Genomic DNA, 18817 nt, shown 5'->3' with positions numbered 1-18817 from the left:
TTGGCAACATATATATCCTCTTCAAAAAAAAAGAAACTATACATGCTGTTTTGGAGTTTACTTACTGAGTGCATATAACTGATTCAAACATGACATCATTGCTTAATTACAGTAAAATCATCACTTTACAAATTTCCAAAACATGATTATCCAGAAAGTGTTTGGTAAAACCACAGAGGGCTATTAAAGCCACTTGGTCAGGGTAAAATGTCTGTATCTGGTGCGACCACCATGAGCATCGATAACAGCTTGGCAGCGGTGACCCACAGAAGAAAGGAGATGCCGAATGCTGTCTTGAGGAATGTTTTGATACACTTGCTGAAGTGCTGTGTGCAGTTCTTGTAGTGTCTGAGGTGGCGGATTACTCTGGCGCAAGCGTCGATCAAGAGTATCCCATTGATGTTCATTTGGGGACAAATCGGGTGATCGAGAAGGCCAAGGTAACACCTAAACATTGGTTTTGCTGGAGGAAGTCCTGTCAAACACGTGCAACGTGAGGTGAGCATTGTCATGCTCCAAAGATCAACCGATGACGTTGATGAAGGAAACGACGCGACGTTGAACTGCTCTTCTTGCAAAAGGTCTGGCTTCCCATAGCCAATTGCGCACTATCTTGTCGGAGATTCGGCGAAGTCCAGGGATTTGGATTGTTGTGGATGACGCGGCCCTGGTGTTTGAACTTGCCACCTCATGCTGCGATGCCCGTCTTTGTAAACGGCCGATGGTGTTGTGTCGTTGAGCTTCTGTCAGTCTTTCGTTACGTTTTTGTTCAACCTTTCTTTTTTCAAACGTTTTGTCAAGGTCAACCATTCCCTCACATGTTGGGATTCAGCATGGAATGGTTTGTGTCAAATATGTCCTAAAATTCAAATTTTTCCTATGTACAGTTTCTTTTTCGAAGAGTATATAATACATGTAACAACTATTTCAATGTAATTGCAAGGTGCCTCATAGGCCTGCATAGGTCATGCCTACGTTGTTGGATGCTAGGTTTACAAATCATGGCTCTTTAGCATATCTTTCTTCTTCTCATCACAACCTTTGTCTCAATGAACATTTATTTTCAGTTCCCACGTAGCCATGTCATGAATAAAACAAATTAGAATCCTAATTATTAATCGCTTATGAACATTTACTGCCAGCCAGCCTGTACGAGCTTATTACTGTGGTGTATATTTAACATATTAATATATTTAAGATGACCTTATATCAGCCACGGTCCAGAGGGCCTACCCTGAGTCAAGATAGAGATGTGGTAGGTCCGCTGAGGTGCCTACAACACTACCACTCTGTGATGACCTGGTACATGGGTCATATCTATTAATAAGAGTTTACTTCAATGTTCAGTGTTAACGTAACTGCCCGTGATACTTCAGTATTCTTACTATTGGTGAATATGACATGACGTTTATTGTGGAATCGTTGGTAACACAAACAGTGATGCTGCCCTGAAGGCAGCGTTCAAGGTATCTGTGACATGATTTCTGATGCCATTCTGGGTAGAAGAGTTTATTGATAGTTGATATCATTTTCAATATCATCAATTCCAACAATTATATACATCAGTAATATTCATTACCCATCTCGAATAGCTGTAAGATTGCTGACGTGGCATTAACAATTGTACTTACTCACTGATCACATACACTGGTTCCGAACATTTCAACCATCCAATGAAGTTGGACAATCAGGTAGATATACTAACACACTACATTTCATTAAACTCAAATTATCACGCATGAGTAGTCAATCCAGAGTTAATTAGACTTTCGAGGTGCACACGAGAATAGTTATTGAAAGATAAACGTCGCCACAACTACTATTACTGCTGCTACTATTACTACAACTTCTGTTGTCTCAGAAATGTTGCAGCTGTATGACAGTGATCTGGAAATAATCCAACAGAATAATGCCGTGCAGTTGGGATACGACGACATGGGTCAACCAAATCAGCGAGCCTGACCACCCGATCCCGTTAGTCGCCTCTTACGATAAGCATGGGTTGCTAAAACGAATTCTTATGCGGATCTTCATGTGTAATACTACAATAACTACTACTACTTCTACTACTACTACTACTTCTACTACTACTTCTACTACTACTACTACTACTACTACTACTACTACTTCTACTACTACTACTACTTCTACTACTACTACTACTACTACTACTACTACTACTACCAATCAATAATAATACTGACAAGAATAAAAAAACACTGATATTATTGATAAGTATGACCACAGCGTCGCTTGCAAACGCTCAGAAAGACATGGCAACCTGTTACTTTTAAGAGCAGCCAATATCGCTGACAGCCATTCAAACAACGCGGCAACTTCCACTGTCGTCAGAGACAAGAACCGACCAACTTGGACGCGATAATCATCTAGCTGTTCACCACTTCGTGGCTATGTATATCAGAAACAATTCCATATATAGTGATGTCGGTAAAAACAGTAATTACTGACGTCACCACCTGTCTCAAGTCGGTAGGTCAGTTCAGTGACAATCCACTATACAGCTGGTCTTTGCTGTAGGGGGTGGGGCATGCCCGCGGTGGCTGGTCAGGTCAGGGTATAATATAGGCTATTTGTGTAATCCTTTCCTCACCAAAACTGATCTCTTGTCTTGTGCTCTTCCGTCTCCTTTTCTCATTTCCTCCTCCATTCTCTGATCCTCTGTCTAGCTCTCTTTCCGGCAACCAATTATCTGAAAACAAAATATCGTTGGATGATATTAATTATGAACAACATTTATGTCCTCGTGGGTTAAAGGAAAGGTTATATTTGTGACAAGTAGAGATATAATGATGTTTGCACAAAAATAGTAAAACGCATCGTACACAATGGAAACATCCATGTACTATTCCATATTTCTTAATGGTAAGACAGCCGTGAAGATACTTCGTTCTTTGGTACAACTCAACTATATCAAAGTGACGTTTGTATTGTTTTGTGTTTTGAGGTGAGGTGAAATTGGGTTTTACGTCGTGCTTGAGAATATTTCGCTCCTATGACGACGTGCATGCATGTGTATGTGCGGCTGCTTGTACTAGCCCAGACTTAAGCTGGTTTTATAGTGCTAGACCACTGAGATACCATGCCGCAGTGAAGCATGAATAACCCACTCAGACACATTATACTGACTCCGAGCCGACCAGTCCTTGTTGTACCCATTAATGCCAAGCGCCAGGCAGGGACCAACAAGTACCGTATTTTAACGTCTTTTTGGTATGACGCGGTCGGGGATCGAACCCGCGACCTTCCGCTCACCGGGTGGACGTTCTAACCACTACACCACGTTGTGTTTTGAATGAGTCATGTGCCGCATATAACAGTATTATGGTACAGGTAACACTGTGTATACAGTAAGTGAAGCTGACTTATTATGTGCATATGGGAATCGAAACGTTTTTAGGCAGGTGAGTAAGGCTTGAACCACCAGGTTAATAGAGGTTAGAGACAGGAGCTTTTCCTTGAGTTGCATCACATACAGGATACAATCATTCATAGAATTCAGTCAAAATACTTCTATTATTCAAAAAGCCCATGTGTATTTTGTCAGAATGTTCCTTTATACGTATAGTTTGGCATGAAATGCATGTGGACCCGTTTTTTTGTAAATATCTCTTCATCCAATGACCCAATCGATCTCAAGCTGTGCAAGTGGATGTTTTGTCAGACAACCTAATCACATTGTAAATCACCGATTTTATGCATTTGTATTAAAGAATCTGTCTATGTAACTGTCAACAAAATAAACAGCAGAACGCAGACGGCTTGCAGAGGGAGGGAGCCAATGACCTGTAACACCCATCTGGTGTCATCTGTCCGTAATATTGCTGATATATAGCTAAAAGCAGCTAAAACCTTATTCACTCACTTAATTGTACCCAGATATTTTTAACTTATCTTAATGCTATATTCGGTATCTTTCCACTTTCCGATCGATTCTGTCCGAGATTAAAACGTAAGCCCTGAAAATTCCTCACATCGACTTCAAACAACAACAAGCATTGTCACTAAGGTGACATAATCCCCCCGCCGCAAATTATCAAATCAAACTTAAAAAGTAATGAAAGTATAAGATGAAGTTAAATGTCAACCTCTTGATATCTTCTCTTTAGTTGTTCAAACACACAAATATTTTCAAGACTGACTTTGACCTTGACATGAATGTCATAGTGTATGAAATATGCAAAAATGGTACTAAAGAAATTGCTTATTGAAAAACATTCAAGGGAAGTCTTGAAAGTCTATGAAGAAAAACCAGTCAATTCAGGTTAACATGCTGAAATCTTCAAAGTGTCGCAGTGACCTTGAAAATTATGTGAAAGTCACCAAAATCGACTGGGCCCTGAACCTCCCCCTAGATAAAGCTTGGTGTTGAATATGAGGAAAATCAGGTGAACGGTTCTTGAGATATCTCGCTGACAAGAGTAAAACGTTAAAGTCCCCTTGTGACCTTGAAATGCAGGTCAAGGTCACTGACTGGGACCTTTCTTATACTGTGATGAACCTAGGTACCAAATATGAAAAGGATCTAGTCAACGGTTCTTAAGATATTCCAATTCGTACGTACGTACGGACGGAGCCTAATACTATATCCCCAACTTCGCGCGGCGGGGGATAATTATCAAAACGACAGATTCATTTAATTCACAGTGAACGACAATTGTACCTTTCTGTTCCCGCAGTCCCTCGTGATCGATAGTCGACGTGAAGACGATCCTGTACGATCCCACACCTGCAGCAGATCAGAGTTTGTATTTTTGTGGTTTATATACTCTTGCATAAAAGTAGTGGATCATAAAAACATGGTACCACGTACCACGTAACAAAGATTAGTGTTAAGGACACACATCTAGTGCAAAAACGTTTAAGTCTGTTAACGTAACATCAAAACACATCAGTCTGTCAGTAGTGCCATAAGTGCTACGGTATTTTCCCAATTGCGTAGATCGATGCTCATGCTGTTGATCACTGGATTGTCCTGTTACAGCGAGCAGCCGGCTAGCTGGAATATTGCTGATTGCGGCGTAAAACAACAAACAAACAAAAAGCAGTCGTAAGTCTATGATAAACTATAGAGTTACGACAGGTCGTAACATTACGAACGCTTTGTGGATCGAGACCCAGACGCTTGGAAATCGTCTACCTGCAGCTCATCTCCATGCTCTACCTAACCCTACAAATCGTCATATTGCCCACAGACGTCAATGATGCTGGCCTCCACAACGTCGAAACCTAGGTAATCGTTGCCGGTGACTTATGTTTTCAGAAGAGTTCCGCTTCACTCTACATTCCTTGATATGGGTTGCCATCACCCTGTCTGAATATTGTGCAAGGAAGGGTCACTGGACGGTTTAAATGGGACAGCAAACTGTCATCGTTTGGTGTCGCGTTTACAAGTTGTATGGGTTGACTGTTACGTTATTTTTGAACAGTAATATTCTAAAGTTAACCATCATTTTGTCATATTGACAAAGGGTACCGTCAATGTCCAATCCATCCGTACCCGTACATCAAACCTATTTTTAGGCCTATTACTGATGATGCGCATTTGAATAGAATCGGATCGATAGTCCAGATGTATGAATAATAATTTAAAACTATTCCGGTACCCTTACCCTGTCAACTTACCCTGACACAAAATACTCGCAAACAGCAAACATTGCACAAATAAAATCATTCCAGTCTGGTCCTACTTCTCGATCCTTCTCTGCCCATGTTCATGGCAGCCATTTGCATTAGTCTTTGTGTTGTGCCCACGGTGACGCAATAGTAACGTGACGTCACAATAAAATGACGTAACGCGGCTTCATTCGGACATTCGTCGGGTCACTCAAACAGCATCGGCAATGCGAAAGTTGTAATTGTGTGATAAACTGACAAAAATAAAATAGCGTTTCCAACATCTTTGTCATTACAATACCATAATATTAGAGAAAACAAAAACACCTCAGATTTGTAATTATTTTAAAAACTGATTTTGAAATAGTGAGTTTAGTTTTACGCTGCACACAGCAATATTGCGGTAAATAATCGAGTCTGGATCAGACAATCCTGTGATCAACAGCACGAGCATCGATATACGCAATTGGGAACCGATGAAATGTGTCAACCAAGTCAGCGAAACTGACCACCCGATCACGTTAGTCGCCTCTTACGACAAGCATGGGTTATTGAAGATCGTTATTCTCGCCGGACCTTCACGGGTCATTACTCCAGAGGTAAGGTTCTTTTTCCCCACAGCTCACGGCAGCTGGGACCCAGTGGCCCAAGCATTCACTTGTCGATTCCCTAGGGTAGGTAGTCTGCGGAGCTCATGCATCGTGCCCCCGACGTGATATTGCTAGAATAATGTTAAAACAATATAAATCAATCTAAATGACGAACTAGGTTGATATCACGCGGTCCGACCCACGCAGTCTTTCCAAGATGAGACACTACCACAGCAAGCAACAACGTTGTAAAACACCGATGATAATATACAAACAAATTTACGAAACTGGAAATCTCTCAAAGTATGCATCAGCATGCATGCTCATAAGCTTAGAGTTAATATTTTATATTTTTACTTTGTAGGGAAAAGATCCGAACATTATTATTTCTGCATTGAAATATTGGCGTCGGCGCGATGATCAGATATACATTTCACGGCCTATGTCCCAGTCATCGCCACGAGGTGATGCGCATTGCTCCTGACAGATGTCGACAGGTGATGACAGGGAGGGTGACCTTAGGGACATGAACAAAAGAGGTAATTGATAAGCTGATGCAAGGAAACAAACGCACATGTATATATTACAAATAGCACGTAACTACACCTACATGGCTGTAAATGTCGACATTCAATGTTTATTTGATAAACTTTCCAACAAATGCCCTGTGTGGTGGGGGAACAGGGGAAAAGGCGAGGTAGTAATTTGCATTATGTTACATTATGTTATGACCCCCCCTCTCTCTCTCTAATAGTTTTAGGATTATCATTTGTAATGTTATATATAACTGCTTTATGAATGTAAAAACTGGAGAAATATACATGATACAAAACAACCACCCCACCCCCACCCCACCGCCCTCTCTCTCTCTCTCTCTCTCATTATCTCTCTATCTCAAAATCTCAACCTCAACCTCACTCTCTCAACCTCTAATATATACATTTTAGGGAATGGAAATCCCAGATTGTTACAAAAATACTCCACTTTGTTCTCACGGTGGGAAAACCCCTATAGGGAAATCCTGCACGTGTAGTATCCTAAAATGGAAGTGTGACGTAGAGACCGGTTTGAAATAGAGGCGCCAGCAAAATGGCGGCAGATGAGACTGTCGAAAGTAAGTGTAAATACCAAAGTGGGTGTATATTACGATCCTGTGTCGGATTTGAGTGAATTAGGATCACTGGTGTGATGATCATAACGATTTCATGCAACACATATTGATACCTTTCGCAGTAACAGCGTTGTTCTAATGGAACCGGCAAAGTGTTTCGATATCAACAGTGTCAATGGAAGGGCCCTGTTTAGGTGTCGGGGTGTGATGATGAAATACATTTCAGAATTTTTTCTTATTTTTTCGGGGCCATTGATACTTTCCTATTTCATGTAGACAGCAAAATGTTTGTTTCATAAAGAGGAATTTCTCTTTTATATAATTATTTAGGACTCAAATGTTTCACATCTCAATATTTGAAGGGGTTGTCAACATTGAGTTTTAATACCTTCACAGGGCCCCAGTATATGATAAACATGACACCTCAAAAATATATTGACTCCCCCATACAAATATAGCTAGCAGGGAGCAACTGTAATAAACATAATAACAGGTTAGTTTTGTTCCTTGAGGTAAACATGTCATTATAAACATCATTTTGTGTTTGAATTTAGTAGCTTAGAAATGAGACTAGTAGATCTACAAAATGAGTCAAATGTTAGTCAATCTTCAGATCTAGTTTACTAGGATGTGAAGAGTTCACTGGCTCAATTTCCAAAATCGCTAGAAACTAAAAATCTTTATCGTGTTAATATCAATCTGAGAAATATGTTATTTCACTATGTTCATGCATATTGGATCTATATACAGCACAGGTTGATTCAAGGAAGTGAATGAAAACTTGTTAGTAGGCCCAGGTAGATGTCACTTAGTTAGCTAGTCTGATATCAGTGCTCTCAAGCAGTTGTTAGTGTTCAAAATATTTGTCTTCCTAATGTTGTGGCCAGTAAATGTATTATTTGTGGTGAGAACAGAAAGATTTATTACTGATAACATGTGTGTAGATACGTCTAGAATTTGAGGCCCATAATAAACCCGCCGGAAGTACTTGAAAATATAACATGCTTTAGACACGGGCAATTACATAGCATCACTTCATCTTTCTATGTTTAGTAGCGGTAGAACATAATGATAATAATGATAATATCAATGTTTGTTTACACTCAACTTTATTCCTGCTAAATGATGGCAGTCTGTATGTAAATGCATCCGACCAGACAATAAAATGATTTTAGAGCATGGATCCATTTATCTGTGGTACACACGTTCAAGCAAGTCTGACCACCCAATCCACTATTTGCCTTTTATGACAAACTTGGGTCCCTGGGGAAACTGCAATGGCAGACAGATTTGGTTTTTAATGGATTACCAAAGATGTATGTTTTATCGGTAACTTAATTCCTCGCTGAGTAGGGTTGTGCCTCTCAGGGATTCCAGAGTGCTAATTAAGGGGCGGTGGGGTAGCCTTGTGGTTAAAGTGTTCGCTCGTCACGCCAAAGACCCAGATTCGATTCCCCACATGGGTACAATCTGTGAAGCCCATTTCTGGTGTCCCCTGCAGTGATATTGCTGGACTTTGTTAAAAACGGCATAAACCTAAACTCACTCACTCACTCCAGAGTCCTAAGGTTTAGGGTTCTAATCCTTACTAGTGTTCATCATCATGCATTGGGAACTGTGTCGACCAGCCTCACTTTCACCTTCCTTCCCACTTTTCGCTGATGTGATATTACTGAAGCAGGGTTTTTCCTTACCCTACAAAACTCATCCTCGATAATCTCCAGGGTATATGTTATGATCCCTCTCCACTATACCCTGGATGCATCCACAGCTTGGCCCGATGATTATATTACCTTCCTTTGCTGGCTCCGCATATTCACAGTAGCCAATCAGCTAAGCCGCCGTTACATCCGCGCTTGCCAGTGTCAACAAAGATAGCAGTCGCAGTCGCGAAGGTTTGTTCCCAGTGCCACTCCGATTTTTGAGGACATAATACTGAAAAATTGACAGATCTGAAACTTTCAAAAAATATATAAAAGAACTCCTTCTACCTCTTTCAGAGTACCTCTGCATCAATTGTGTTGCCAAGTTTAAATGGTTAGATAATTTAAGAAGCGAAAGTGAGTTGTGATTGGTTCGCTCAACTGAGCTTCCCAGCATAGACACCTGATTGGATAAAAAGCCAGCCAAGGGAGGTAATAAAATCATCGGGCCATGCTGTGGATGCATCCAGGGTATAGTGGAGAGTGATCGTAACATATACTCAGGAGATTATCGAGGATCACAAAACTAGGAGTCCAGACAACCCCTAATAACTAATTTCAGGTGAAAGGTCCTTACTGGAAATGTATATGTCCTATAAAGTAATATAGTGTACTGTACTCTTAGATGTAATCATATTTATAACAGGTAGTTTATATTTCTTGTGAATGCAATTTATTTTTTAGTTATCCATTTTATATATGTGTATTGTCACACATATCTTCGTCACGTAAAACCCTGCTGAAATGTCATTGAAAGAGGTGTTAAACTCAACCCGCTCACTTTACTATATGTATGTTATAGTGTATTTGTACATTTGTAGGCTCTGCCAATGCTCTTGTGAGTTTGAAAGAGGGTATGTATACCTATCCAGTTGGATACTCTCACAATCACAGCTTTGTAATGCCATCACCTTCCATGGGATTTGTCATCTGTGTCTATTCATTTGGTTTATTAATGTATTCAGTTTCATCACCCTGATTGAGAATTATTATTTGCATTGTGAGAGATTCATTTCGTTTAAAACTAGTTCTGAAGTCTCTTGTAAACCTTGTTTGACCAGTTTGTATCTAGTTTTGATTGAACGTAGCAAAGATGTTAACATTCGGGCTGGGACGGGTAACCCGGATACCCAGGACGGGTGGGTATTGAGTTGGACCCGAGTACCTGTCTCAGTACCCGGACCCATTATGAACATGTGACTAAATGATTAAACAATGTAATATGTTATTCTTTCATGATTAAAAGGTTGTATTGTCTTTGAAGATTTAGACATTATTTACAGTCACCTGTTCTGAATATAATTCATGATTAAGATATTTCAAAACTTGAAATTTTAGCCTCCGAGCTGAAGAATATATTGCCATTTCTTACAAATTTGATGTCAAGAATTAACATATCGGGTGTCTGGGTAGGGTAGGGTAATGCGGCGTTGGGTACCTGGGTAGAAAATTTGGACCTGTCCCAGCCTAGTTTACATTATCTGTCAGATTTTTATTCAGTCCCATTCTGTATCCAAAATGAAGCTTTTAGGACTGGTATTGAATTGTGGCCAAGAAATGTGCCTAGTCAGTTAGGAGATAAACGTTGGCCAATTTCCTGGTGTTATTGAGTATTTAAAGCATGGGAATTCATTTGGAACCGACGGCGTCAGCTGGAGGTTTCAAATGAAATATTCCCGTGCTTCAAGTACTCAATAACCCGGAAATTGGCCAACACATGATGTTTATCGACATTGTAAACACAAAAGTAAACCAAAAGATCTACACACGTTTTTGTGTCTGCACTCATTGACATCGAGTACGGGTACAGCAGTGAAATGTCATCAGCCGGCTGTTTCAGCTGTCTCCCATGGTAGCATCTGGAACTGCTCATTTGTGACGTCATTAGGACTCTACGTCACAATATGATTTTAATGACGTCATCACAGCTGACGATGTAACAATACAATGGTGTGAGCGATCTTTGTATGTATTAATACGCAGCGAATTTCCGGGAATCGAATACCATTTGATCATGTTTTTCAACCTATCAGATTAAAGAGCACAGTGACTTTTGGTTTACAATAAGGAATACCATTTGTGGATTATTCCTAGTTGTTTAGCGATAACACTGCATACTTTTTCGCTGGGAAACTTTTTCCTGCCAGGAAAAAATGTAATGAAATAGTTTTTATTGTACACAAGGTGTATTTTCTTAAATTATCTGGAACACATTATATACAAAATTTCCTTTTTCAAACTTAGTTATATATGTTTAATTTTTAATTAAATTCAATGATAATATTGAATGCAAGGACATATTGAGAGAGAGACTTTAACATTTTGTTGTAATATTTAGTTGGCTCTCTGCTTTACAGCACATTTAGTGTTATCATACAGAGTGTATTAGCTGATATCTTTAGACTGAACAGAATTTGCTAGACACAACCTTCATACTTGTGGATTTAGTTCCAGACTTCACAATTCATGATTATCATGATTATGTATGCATATTTGTGTCATTCATGCAGATCACATAGCTTTTGAACATGTCACATGTTAATCACAAGGTGATAATGAAATGGAATTCATGTGTATGTTACCATGGTAAATAAATCTGGGAAGAATTTTGGAATTGAGAATTGAATTTACATAAATACTTTTGTTAAACATGGTAAATGATTGATAGTTCTGATGAAAGCATGAAAATGTAAGACACTTAAAGATTTTATGGATACTTTGCATATTTTGAATGTCATTTTCAGTGTTTAAAATTTTGAAAAACCGTTGCCACTGTTTATGCCATTGTTTAAGGTGATCTTTTCTCGTCTTGCTTCACTGTTACGTTTGATAAGAAAATCAGTAGTTTTACATTGTACAGTGTTGACACTTTGTTGCTGCTTATCTGCCTTCGTTGTACATATAACTATATGTATTTTATATACGCTTTGTGTGTTATCAGCAACAGCCATTGAAATGCATGGCATTTTAGTTGCATACATGATAAGCATTGAAACATTGTCAAAAAAATGAAAATAAATATGAATATGATTGTTTTGTCTGAACTGATCTGTTTATCATGTTTATTGACATGAGCCAGCGAGTTTTGTGTGAGAAATCTTGAATACATTCTTTTGCATTATTGTTTGTTTCCTCCCTTACATTCTTCAGCTGGGTACAATGAATGGTTCTTTTTTAACGCTGCATTTTCCAAATCATTTAACAGATACAGCGGTGGGGATTCCTCTGTTGACTATGTCTCCTAGCACCTGTGCTTCATGAAGGAGGCAAATAGATTGGTTGGTTAGGCTTGGAGACTTGGTTGACTTTTTGTCATTGCCCCCCAACAGCATGGATCATTGCATGCTGGATTAATCACCAATTTGTCTGGTCCACACAGGCTGAATACATATTGCTGGAATATTCCAGACTGTGGCAGTTTGCAGTAGACAAAGAACATTCAGGGGTGGAAATAACTTTAAAATTGCTAGTGTACTCCGGTACAGTGGCACATGTAAAATCACTTGCCCTCATAATTTTTCCACTATACCGGCCGTTTTCTTGTTGATTTTTTAAATAAACAACATAATTAATATTTGAAAGTCAACTGGACACCGGTACAGTGTGATATACAAATTTTCTTGCCCGACAGAAAAATACACTGGACTCGGGCGTCGGGCAATGGGTTATTTCCACCCCTGTTTTGTCACCTGGTGCTGGCTGCATTATTTTAGCTATGCCACAGTTGCCAGTTAATAATAAAATCTGATCCTGACCAAGCAGCCAGATAATGGGCAGTGATCCCTAGGAGTCAATTCAGTGATCCATGTGTGTTCAGTCAGAGAGCCTGACCACCCAATCTCCTCCCCTTTCTCTCTCACCCCACACTCCCAACCATGAAGAAAATGTTGTGTATTAAGGGATAACAAAGAATATGTATTACCTGTTTCAGCTTGTCTCAGTGTCTTTTTTGTAAGATTGGTTTGCCGTAGTGTAGGACAACAAATAGTGACAGAATATGAGACAATGCTGGGATGATGTTGAAGATTTATTGTGATACTATGTGTTCCAGAGTAGGGAGGGGTGGCAGGGTAGCCTTGTGGTTAAAGCATCCGCTAGTCACGCTGAAGACCCGGGTTAGATTCCCCACATAGGTACAATGTGTGATGCCCATTTCTAGTGTTCCCTGTCATAATATTGCTGAAATATTGCTAAAAGCTGTGTAAAACTAAACTCACTCACTCACTGACCCCAGAGTAAGGTTTTCCAGGAAGACAGAAAAATACATAGCATGGTGGGGGTTATAGTGCTCAACCAGATCGGGTTTAATAATGGCATTAATAACCTAAGTACAAGTTTACATTTGTGGAGTGAGTGAGTTAATATTTAACGTCACATCGGCAATATTTCAGCCACATCGTGACCACATTTGTGGATATGTTTGCCAAATATGACTCAATATTGTACCTGTTTTAAGGCAGTGCTGAGGCTGATACAATCAACAAAGAGTGTGAATTCTGTAATTGTACTCGAGTGAGGCCATTGGCAATTATTGCTCCAAGGGTCTGTTAGTGTCAAATACTGATAGCTCATTCTTGGTTTCAGGAAAAGGCAACTCCTACAAGACGCCTCCCAGAAGAGGAAATGTAAGTCTTACATTTTGTTTATCAAACATCATTATTGATGCAGCGTCCGTACGTACGTCCCGATTCTTGTTATCACGATATCTCATGAACTGTTGTACCCAATGTCTTCAAATTGGTGACAGCCTACATTGGGGGATTATGCAGACACAGTCGATTTGGGTGACCTTGACCTTATCTTCAAGGTCACCACGACACTTTGAACACTTTTCAAACTCTTGTTAACGTGATATATCATGCACTGCAGGGCTCGACATTCACACTATCCCACTGGCCCGGGTCTAGTAAAATGTTGACAGGACCAGTGCAACTTTGATAAGTGCTATCCCGACAGTCTAGCAGATGTATAAGGCTGTCAATGAGAGTCCCTGGTCCTATGGTCTTGTTCGGGAATTTCAGTGAATGTCAAGCCCTGCACTGTTGTACCCAATATCTTCAAATTTTGTAACAGAATACATGGGGGGATTATGCAGACACCAGTTGATTTTGTTGACCATGACCTTATCTTAAAGGTCACCACGACACTTTGACCACTTTTCAAACTTACATAAACTTAATATACGTGATATCTCATAAAACATTGCACCCAATGTCTTCAAATTTGTTTCCAAAGTTGTGAGGTTTTCCTCCTCACACATGCACAGGGTAGGTTCGGGTAGAAAGATACTTGGTCCTGCACAACTTATTATGGATAGTTAAAGAGAAGAGAATTTCTGTTACAAGTCTTAAGGTTTTATTGAGTGATGACGACCAAGATTTAGGATTTGCAGCTATGATGTAATAGAGGTAGTACTTGAATAATTAATGGCAAATATTGTTTGATTTCAGCCTCCTCGGTTACGGAAGAAGAACCAGCGATTTTACAATGAGGATGAAGAGACGGACTATTCCCCTGCACGATCACCGAAGAAACAATCACGCACCACATCTTCCAATTCAGCTGGAGTGAGTCTTTACATGTATGCAGTAGAGTTCATAGTTAACATCTGAAACACTTTGTTTCCCCAAACTAATATACTTGGTGTCTTTTCTGTCTAATGCCTATCCATTTGTAGCAAACATTTACAGTTTCATCATCTTTGAAAATACAATTCCTGGGAGGTTGGATCACGGTATGTCCTCATGTTATGGGTTTTTCGGACACTTAGGAGCATCCATTGTATCGCTTATTGCATGAACAGTATTGAAAACATGTCACTAACCTATAAAGGATAACTTGATATAAATTTTTCTTGTTTTCCAGTCGGTTGGCCGATCCACCCTGACAACGCCAGACAAACGAGCAGCTCAGGCCATTGGTGTCAGACTTCGAAACTTGCTCAAACTTCCCAAAGCACACAAATGGGTCTGCTATGAATACTTCTACTCAAATTTAGACATGTAAGTTGATTTTCTTCAAAAGTTGAATAAGAAAACAAAACAACATGCATCTTGACCGGATTGACTTGAATTTCAAATTGTTTTTCGCTCTTTAAGGCATTTGCATTTTTGTAGATTCTTGTATCTTTGTCAAGTAATGGAACAGGAGATGGATGTGTTTTATCTTAGTCAGGCGTTTATTTGGCTCTGTCAAGATGCTTGTCATGGGACCCATTCCACAAAGTGATTGTAGCACTACGACGCTGCTGAGTCTGTGGAACGGTATGGGAGTTATGATTGCCTTAGCTCTACAATTGCTTGGTGGAACAGACCCAGGAGATTCTCAGAAATAGTTCCGGAGTCCACAGCATATAATATGGTTCAGTTGACTTACAAGGATTTTGCTACTGTGGCATTACATGAGTGATATCTTCCATTGTGTTATACAGTTGAGATCACCTTTTTTGAGAAGAAGTCCTTTTTGGGGTACATATAAGCATTAAAATGTCCATTTTAAAATCCTACGACAGTTGTAACAATATTTTAAAAAAATATTTACAAAACAAAAAACTCGTTTTTGTCTAGTGAGACCCTACAGGACCCCTCAGTGCCCCTTACAGCCAAGAGCAGATAACTCTCGCCGTCTACCACGTACCCTGCTTTTCATGCTGTCATTCATCCTGAAAGACATGCATGGTGTTCATTGAATCTGTGAATTCTATACCTATCAGATGAGTGAAAAAGAGTCAAATACAGTATGTATGGTTCCTTTCTTTACGCACTGGCGTCAGATGGAATTCATATATTGATATTTTCATTCATAATTTGTTGTAACTTTTCCGACGGTTTCTCCATTTTCCAGCCATGTGGCAGGCAAAATAGAGGGCCGCTCAGTCTTTGTTCCCTTCTTACATGTTTCTGTAAACGAGTAGGGAGTTTCTATATTGTGCTTGCATATTATGTAGTAGGCTTGCCTTAATTCCCACTATTATAGTGAATTGGTGGTAAGTCATGGTTGGGTAATTTTGTTGGCATGTTCGTTTCGTATCACTCTCTGTTTACTCATTCCTATATATAAGCAGGTTTCAGCTTTGCCTTTTTTCTGCTTTACATTATGTGTTTAGTATTTAATTGGCTTTAGCTTGTAGCATTTTAATATATATTGCCCATGCGTTTTATTCATTGCTATCTACTTGTGTATATAAGTAAAAAAGCACGGTCCTGTTGGTTTGCCTCAGGTGTCTAGACAAGGAGGCTCACGTTGGCCAAAGATGTGTGTGTGGGGTAGGGGGGTGGGGTGTGTGTGTTGGTATAATTTGGTGACAAGGGCCTCCCTAAAAAAAAATATGAAGAAATGTTGATCTACTTCGTCTTCCTCATCAGTTGATGTGGGGGCGAAGCAAGCAAAGGTGACAGATGCTTCTCCAGTTCCCACACCTCCCATTCTTTCCACTTCGCAGGCACAACCCCAAACACAATCTGCTCCCAAAGCACCATTAACCTTGGAAATCCTGACGCCTTCGCTCTCGATTCAAACGGATGCCTCCCTCACAGGATGGGGCAGGACTCTGGGCGATGGGGGTAGACAATGTTCATGCAGATGCACTCTCACGACGTATACTAGCCCCCAACGAGTGGATGCTCGATTGGGAGATATTCGGGATTATCTCCCATTTGTTTGCCTCTGGGGTGACGAACCAGATTCTGGGGTGTTTTGCTCTCGGATACCGAATCCGAGGGACATCGCCTCCGATGCCTTTCAGCTCGATTGGACAGACAGGGTGTTATGGACATTTCCGACGATTCCCCTGATTTCCAAGGTTCTCTCACAGTTTGCCACCCAACCAGCTTGACTACTTGTGCTCCTTGCATCTCTTTGGTCGGCCCAAAGCTGGTTTCCTGTAATCATCAGGTTTCTGGCTCAGCCTCCTGTACTATTACCCTTTCGACCTGATCTACTTTCCCAGAACAGAGGGCCCCACCCAAATCCCAGGATTTAATGGATGACTTGGCCACTGTCCGGAATCGCCACCAAGCTTTGCGGAGGGATATGACAAACGTTCAGTATGAGGATAGATATCTGTTTTGCGCGCTGGTGTGTCTGCAGAGGGATCCTTGGTCCCTTTTCTTTTGATTTAGTGGAAGTTTTAGAGTTTTTACAATCTCGTTTAGAGGCAGGTCTTGCCAAGTCTACTATCCGAGGCTACCTAAGAACATTAAAGAATCCCCCACCCTTGAGACATTCAAAACCAACCTAAAAACCTTTCTCTTTAGAAAGTTCTATCCCCATGAACTATCTCCTCCCGTGAACTTCTCATCTGTGACTATTGTAGCGCCTTGAGCATGCACCTCTGTGGATGGAACCCAGCGCAATATAAATAGACATTATTATTATTATTATTACTCCACAGCTATCTCTGCATTTGACATGCCTACCAATGGGGTGATCTCAGGACAACACCCTCTGCTGCAGCTCCTTTTAGAAGGATTGGACAGAATCCGGCAGATTAGTCCCCCGTGGGACTTGTCAATCGTTCTTTATTGGATGTCAGGTCCTCTTTTTTCGATCTATCAGATCTCTCTCTCCAGCTGTTAAGTTGGAAACCAGTCTTTCTTGTGGCGGTGACGTCTGGCAGACGGGTCGGTGACATTCTTGCAATGTCCGCCGATTCTGAGCTGACCGTCTTCCATAAGGACAGGGTCAGCATTCGGACGCCAGACTCTTATCGTCCTAAGATTGCTGGCTCCTTTTACGTAATGGCACCTATTGAGCTCCCAGCTTTCACGCAGCCTCCATCGTCTGGTACCCCTCTTCGACGTGCTCATGGCTTAGATGTCTGTAAGACTCTCAAGGCTAATATCAAATGAACAGCTTCGATCCATAAGGATAAACAGTTGTACTGCTGTTATGGCGGTGGTAAGACTGGTCTTCCGGCCAACAAGCAGACCTTATCTAGGTGACTTGTCTCTGCCATTTGTATGGGCTACATTCATAAAAGTTTAACTCCACCTGAATGTTTGAAAGCTTATTCGATTAGGACAGTGGCCACGTCAACGGCGTATGCCCTGGCTCTGCCCATTGTGGAGATCTGCTCAGCGGCTATCTGAGTATGAGTACGTTCATCCACATTAGGCCTAAAAAAAAAAAGCTTGTGGTTCCGATTTCCCGACCGACCCTAAATATTCCTGCCGAGCCTAACAATTTTACTCACCACATAATAAATTAAATTTATTGTATGACACATGAGTAATGTAAAAATATTTTGCAAAAAAACCCAAAAAACCTACCTACCTACCCTAGTTCTGAAATGTAGGAAATCGGAACCACAACATTTTTTTTTTTTTTGCCTTATCATCTGGACAAACATTCATGTGAGCGTGCTGGGTTTGGCCAGTCAGTTCTCCACAGTGGGCCGTAACTCTAGCCAAGTGCAGGGATTGGGAAAGGCAGGGGCCATGGGCCATTTTGCCCAATAGAATAGAAAATGGCCTATTAAAATGTTGAAGTTTACTATTGATACAAGGGCAGTGGCCCATTCTAAGTTAAGAAAAGGGCTAATAATCCTGAAAATTGTCAAACTTTTCTATCCCAATCCCTGCAAGTGAATTTTTGAAATTATGTAGTTTGCACTTACTGGTGTTGGTTTTTATCATCCCTCCAATCTTATCGGTGGTGGTAATTTACCATATTTTTAACTAATCCTGCACTACTTACTTCCTGCACTTATTGCTTACGGCTCGAAAAGCGTGGCTTGCCAGACGATGTCAAAAAGACGTAGAACTGCAATCACTTCCTGG

General features: G+C 40.4%; 2 protein-coding genes across 2 annotated transcripts in view; one reads left to right on the top strand and one right to left on the bottom strand.

Moving 5' to 3' along the window:
* Window positions 1-2656, bottom strand: part of LOC124264576 (Ig-like V-type domain-containing protein FAM187A) — a 31891-nt gene extending 29235 nt beyond the window's left edge. Inside the window, exon 1 of the mRNA XM_046699326.1 lies at window positions 2612-2656. The gene's annotated coding sequence lies outside the window, so the exon portion shown is untranslated. The remainder of the gene's footprint in view (window positions 1-2611) is intronic.
* A 4648-nt stretch (window positions 2657-7304) lies between these two features.
* LOC124264568 (protein lin-9 homolog) overlaps window positions 7305-18817 on the top strand; it is a 31928-nt gene continuing 20415 nt past the window's right edge. The window contains 5 exon segments of the mRNA XM_046699318.1: window positions 7305-7338; window positions 9860-9892; window positions 13623-13663; window positions 14489-14605; window positions 14904-15040. Coding sequence (XP_046555274.1) covers window positions 7314-7338; window positions 9860-9892; window positions 13623-13663; window positions 14489-14605; window positions 14904-15040 — 353 coding nt within the window. The 5' untranslated portion in view covers window positions 7305-7313.

This window comes from Haliotis rubra, unplaced genomic scaffold (assembly GCF_003918875.1).
Source record: "Haliotis rubra isolate DU_JTF1 unplaced genomic scaffold, ASM391887v1 Scf93, whole genome shotgun sequence".
NCBI classification, from domain to species: domain Eukaryota; kingdom Metazoa; phylum Mollusca; class Gastropoda; order Lepetellida; family Haliotidae; genus Haliotis; species Haliotis rubra.
The sequence above is the reverse complement of the archived record's forward strand: the minus strand, read 5'-3'. Positions and strand labels throughout refer to the sequence as shown.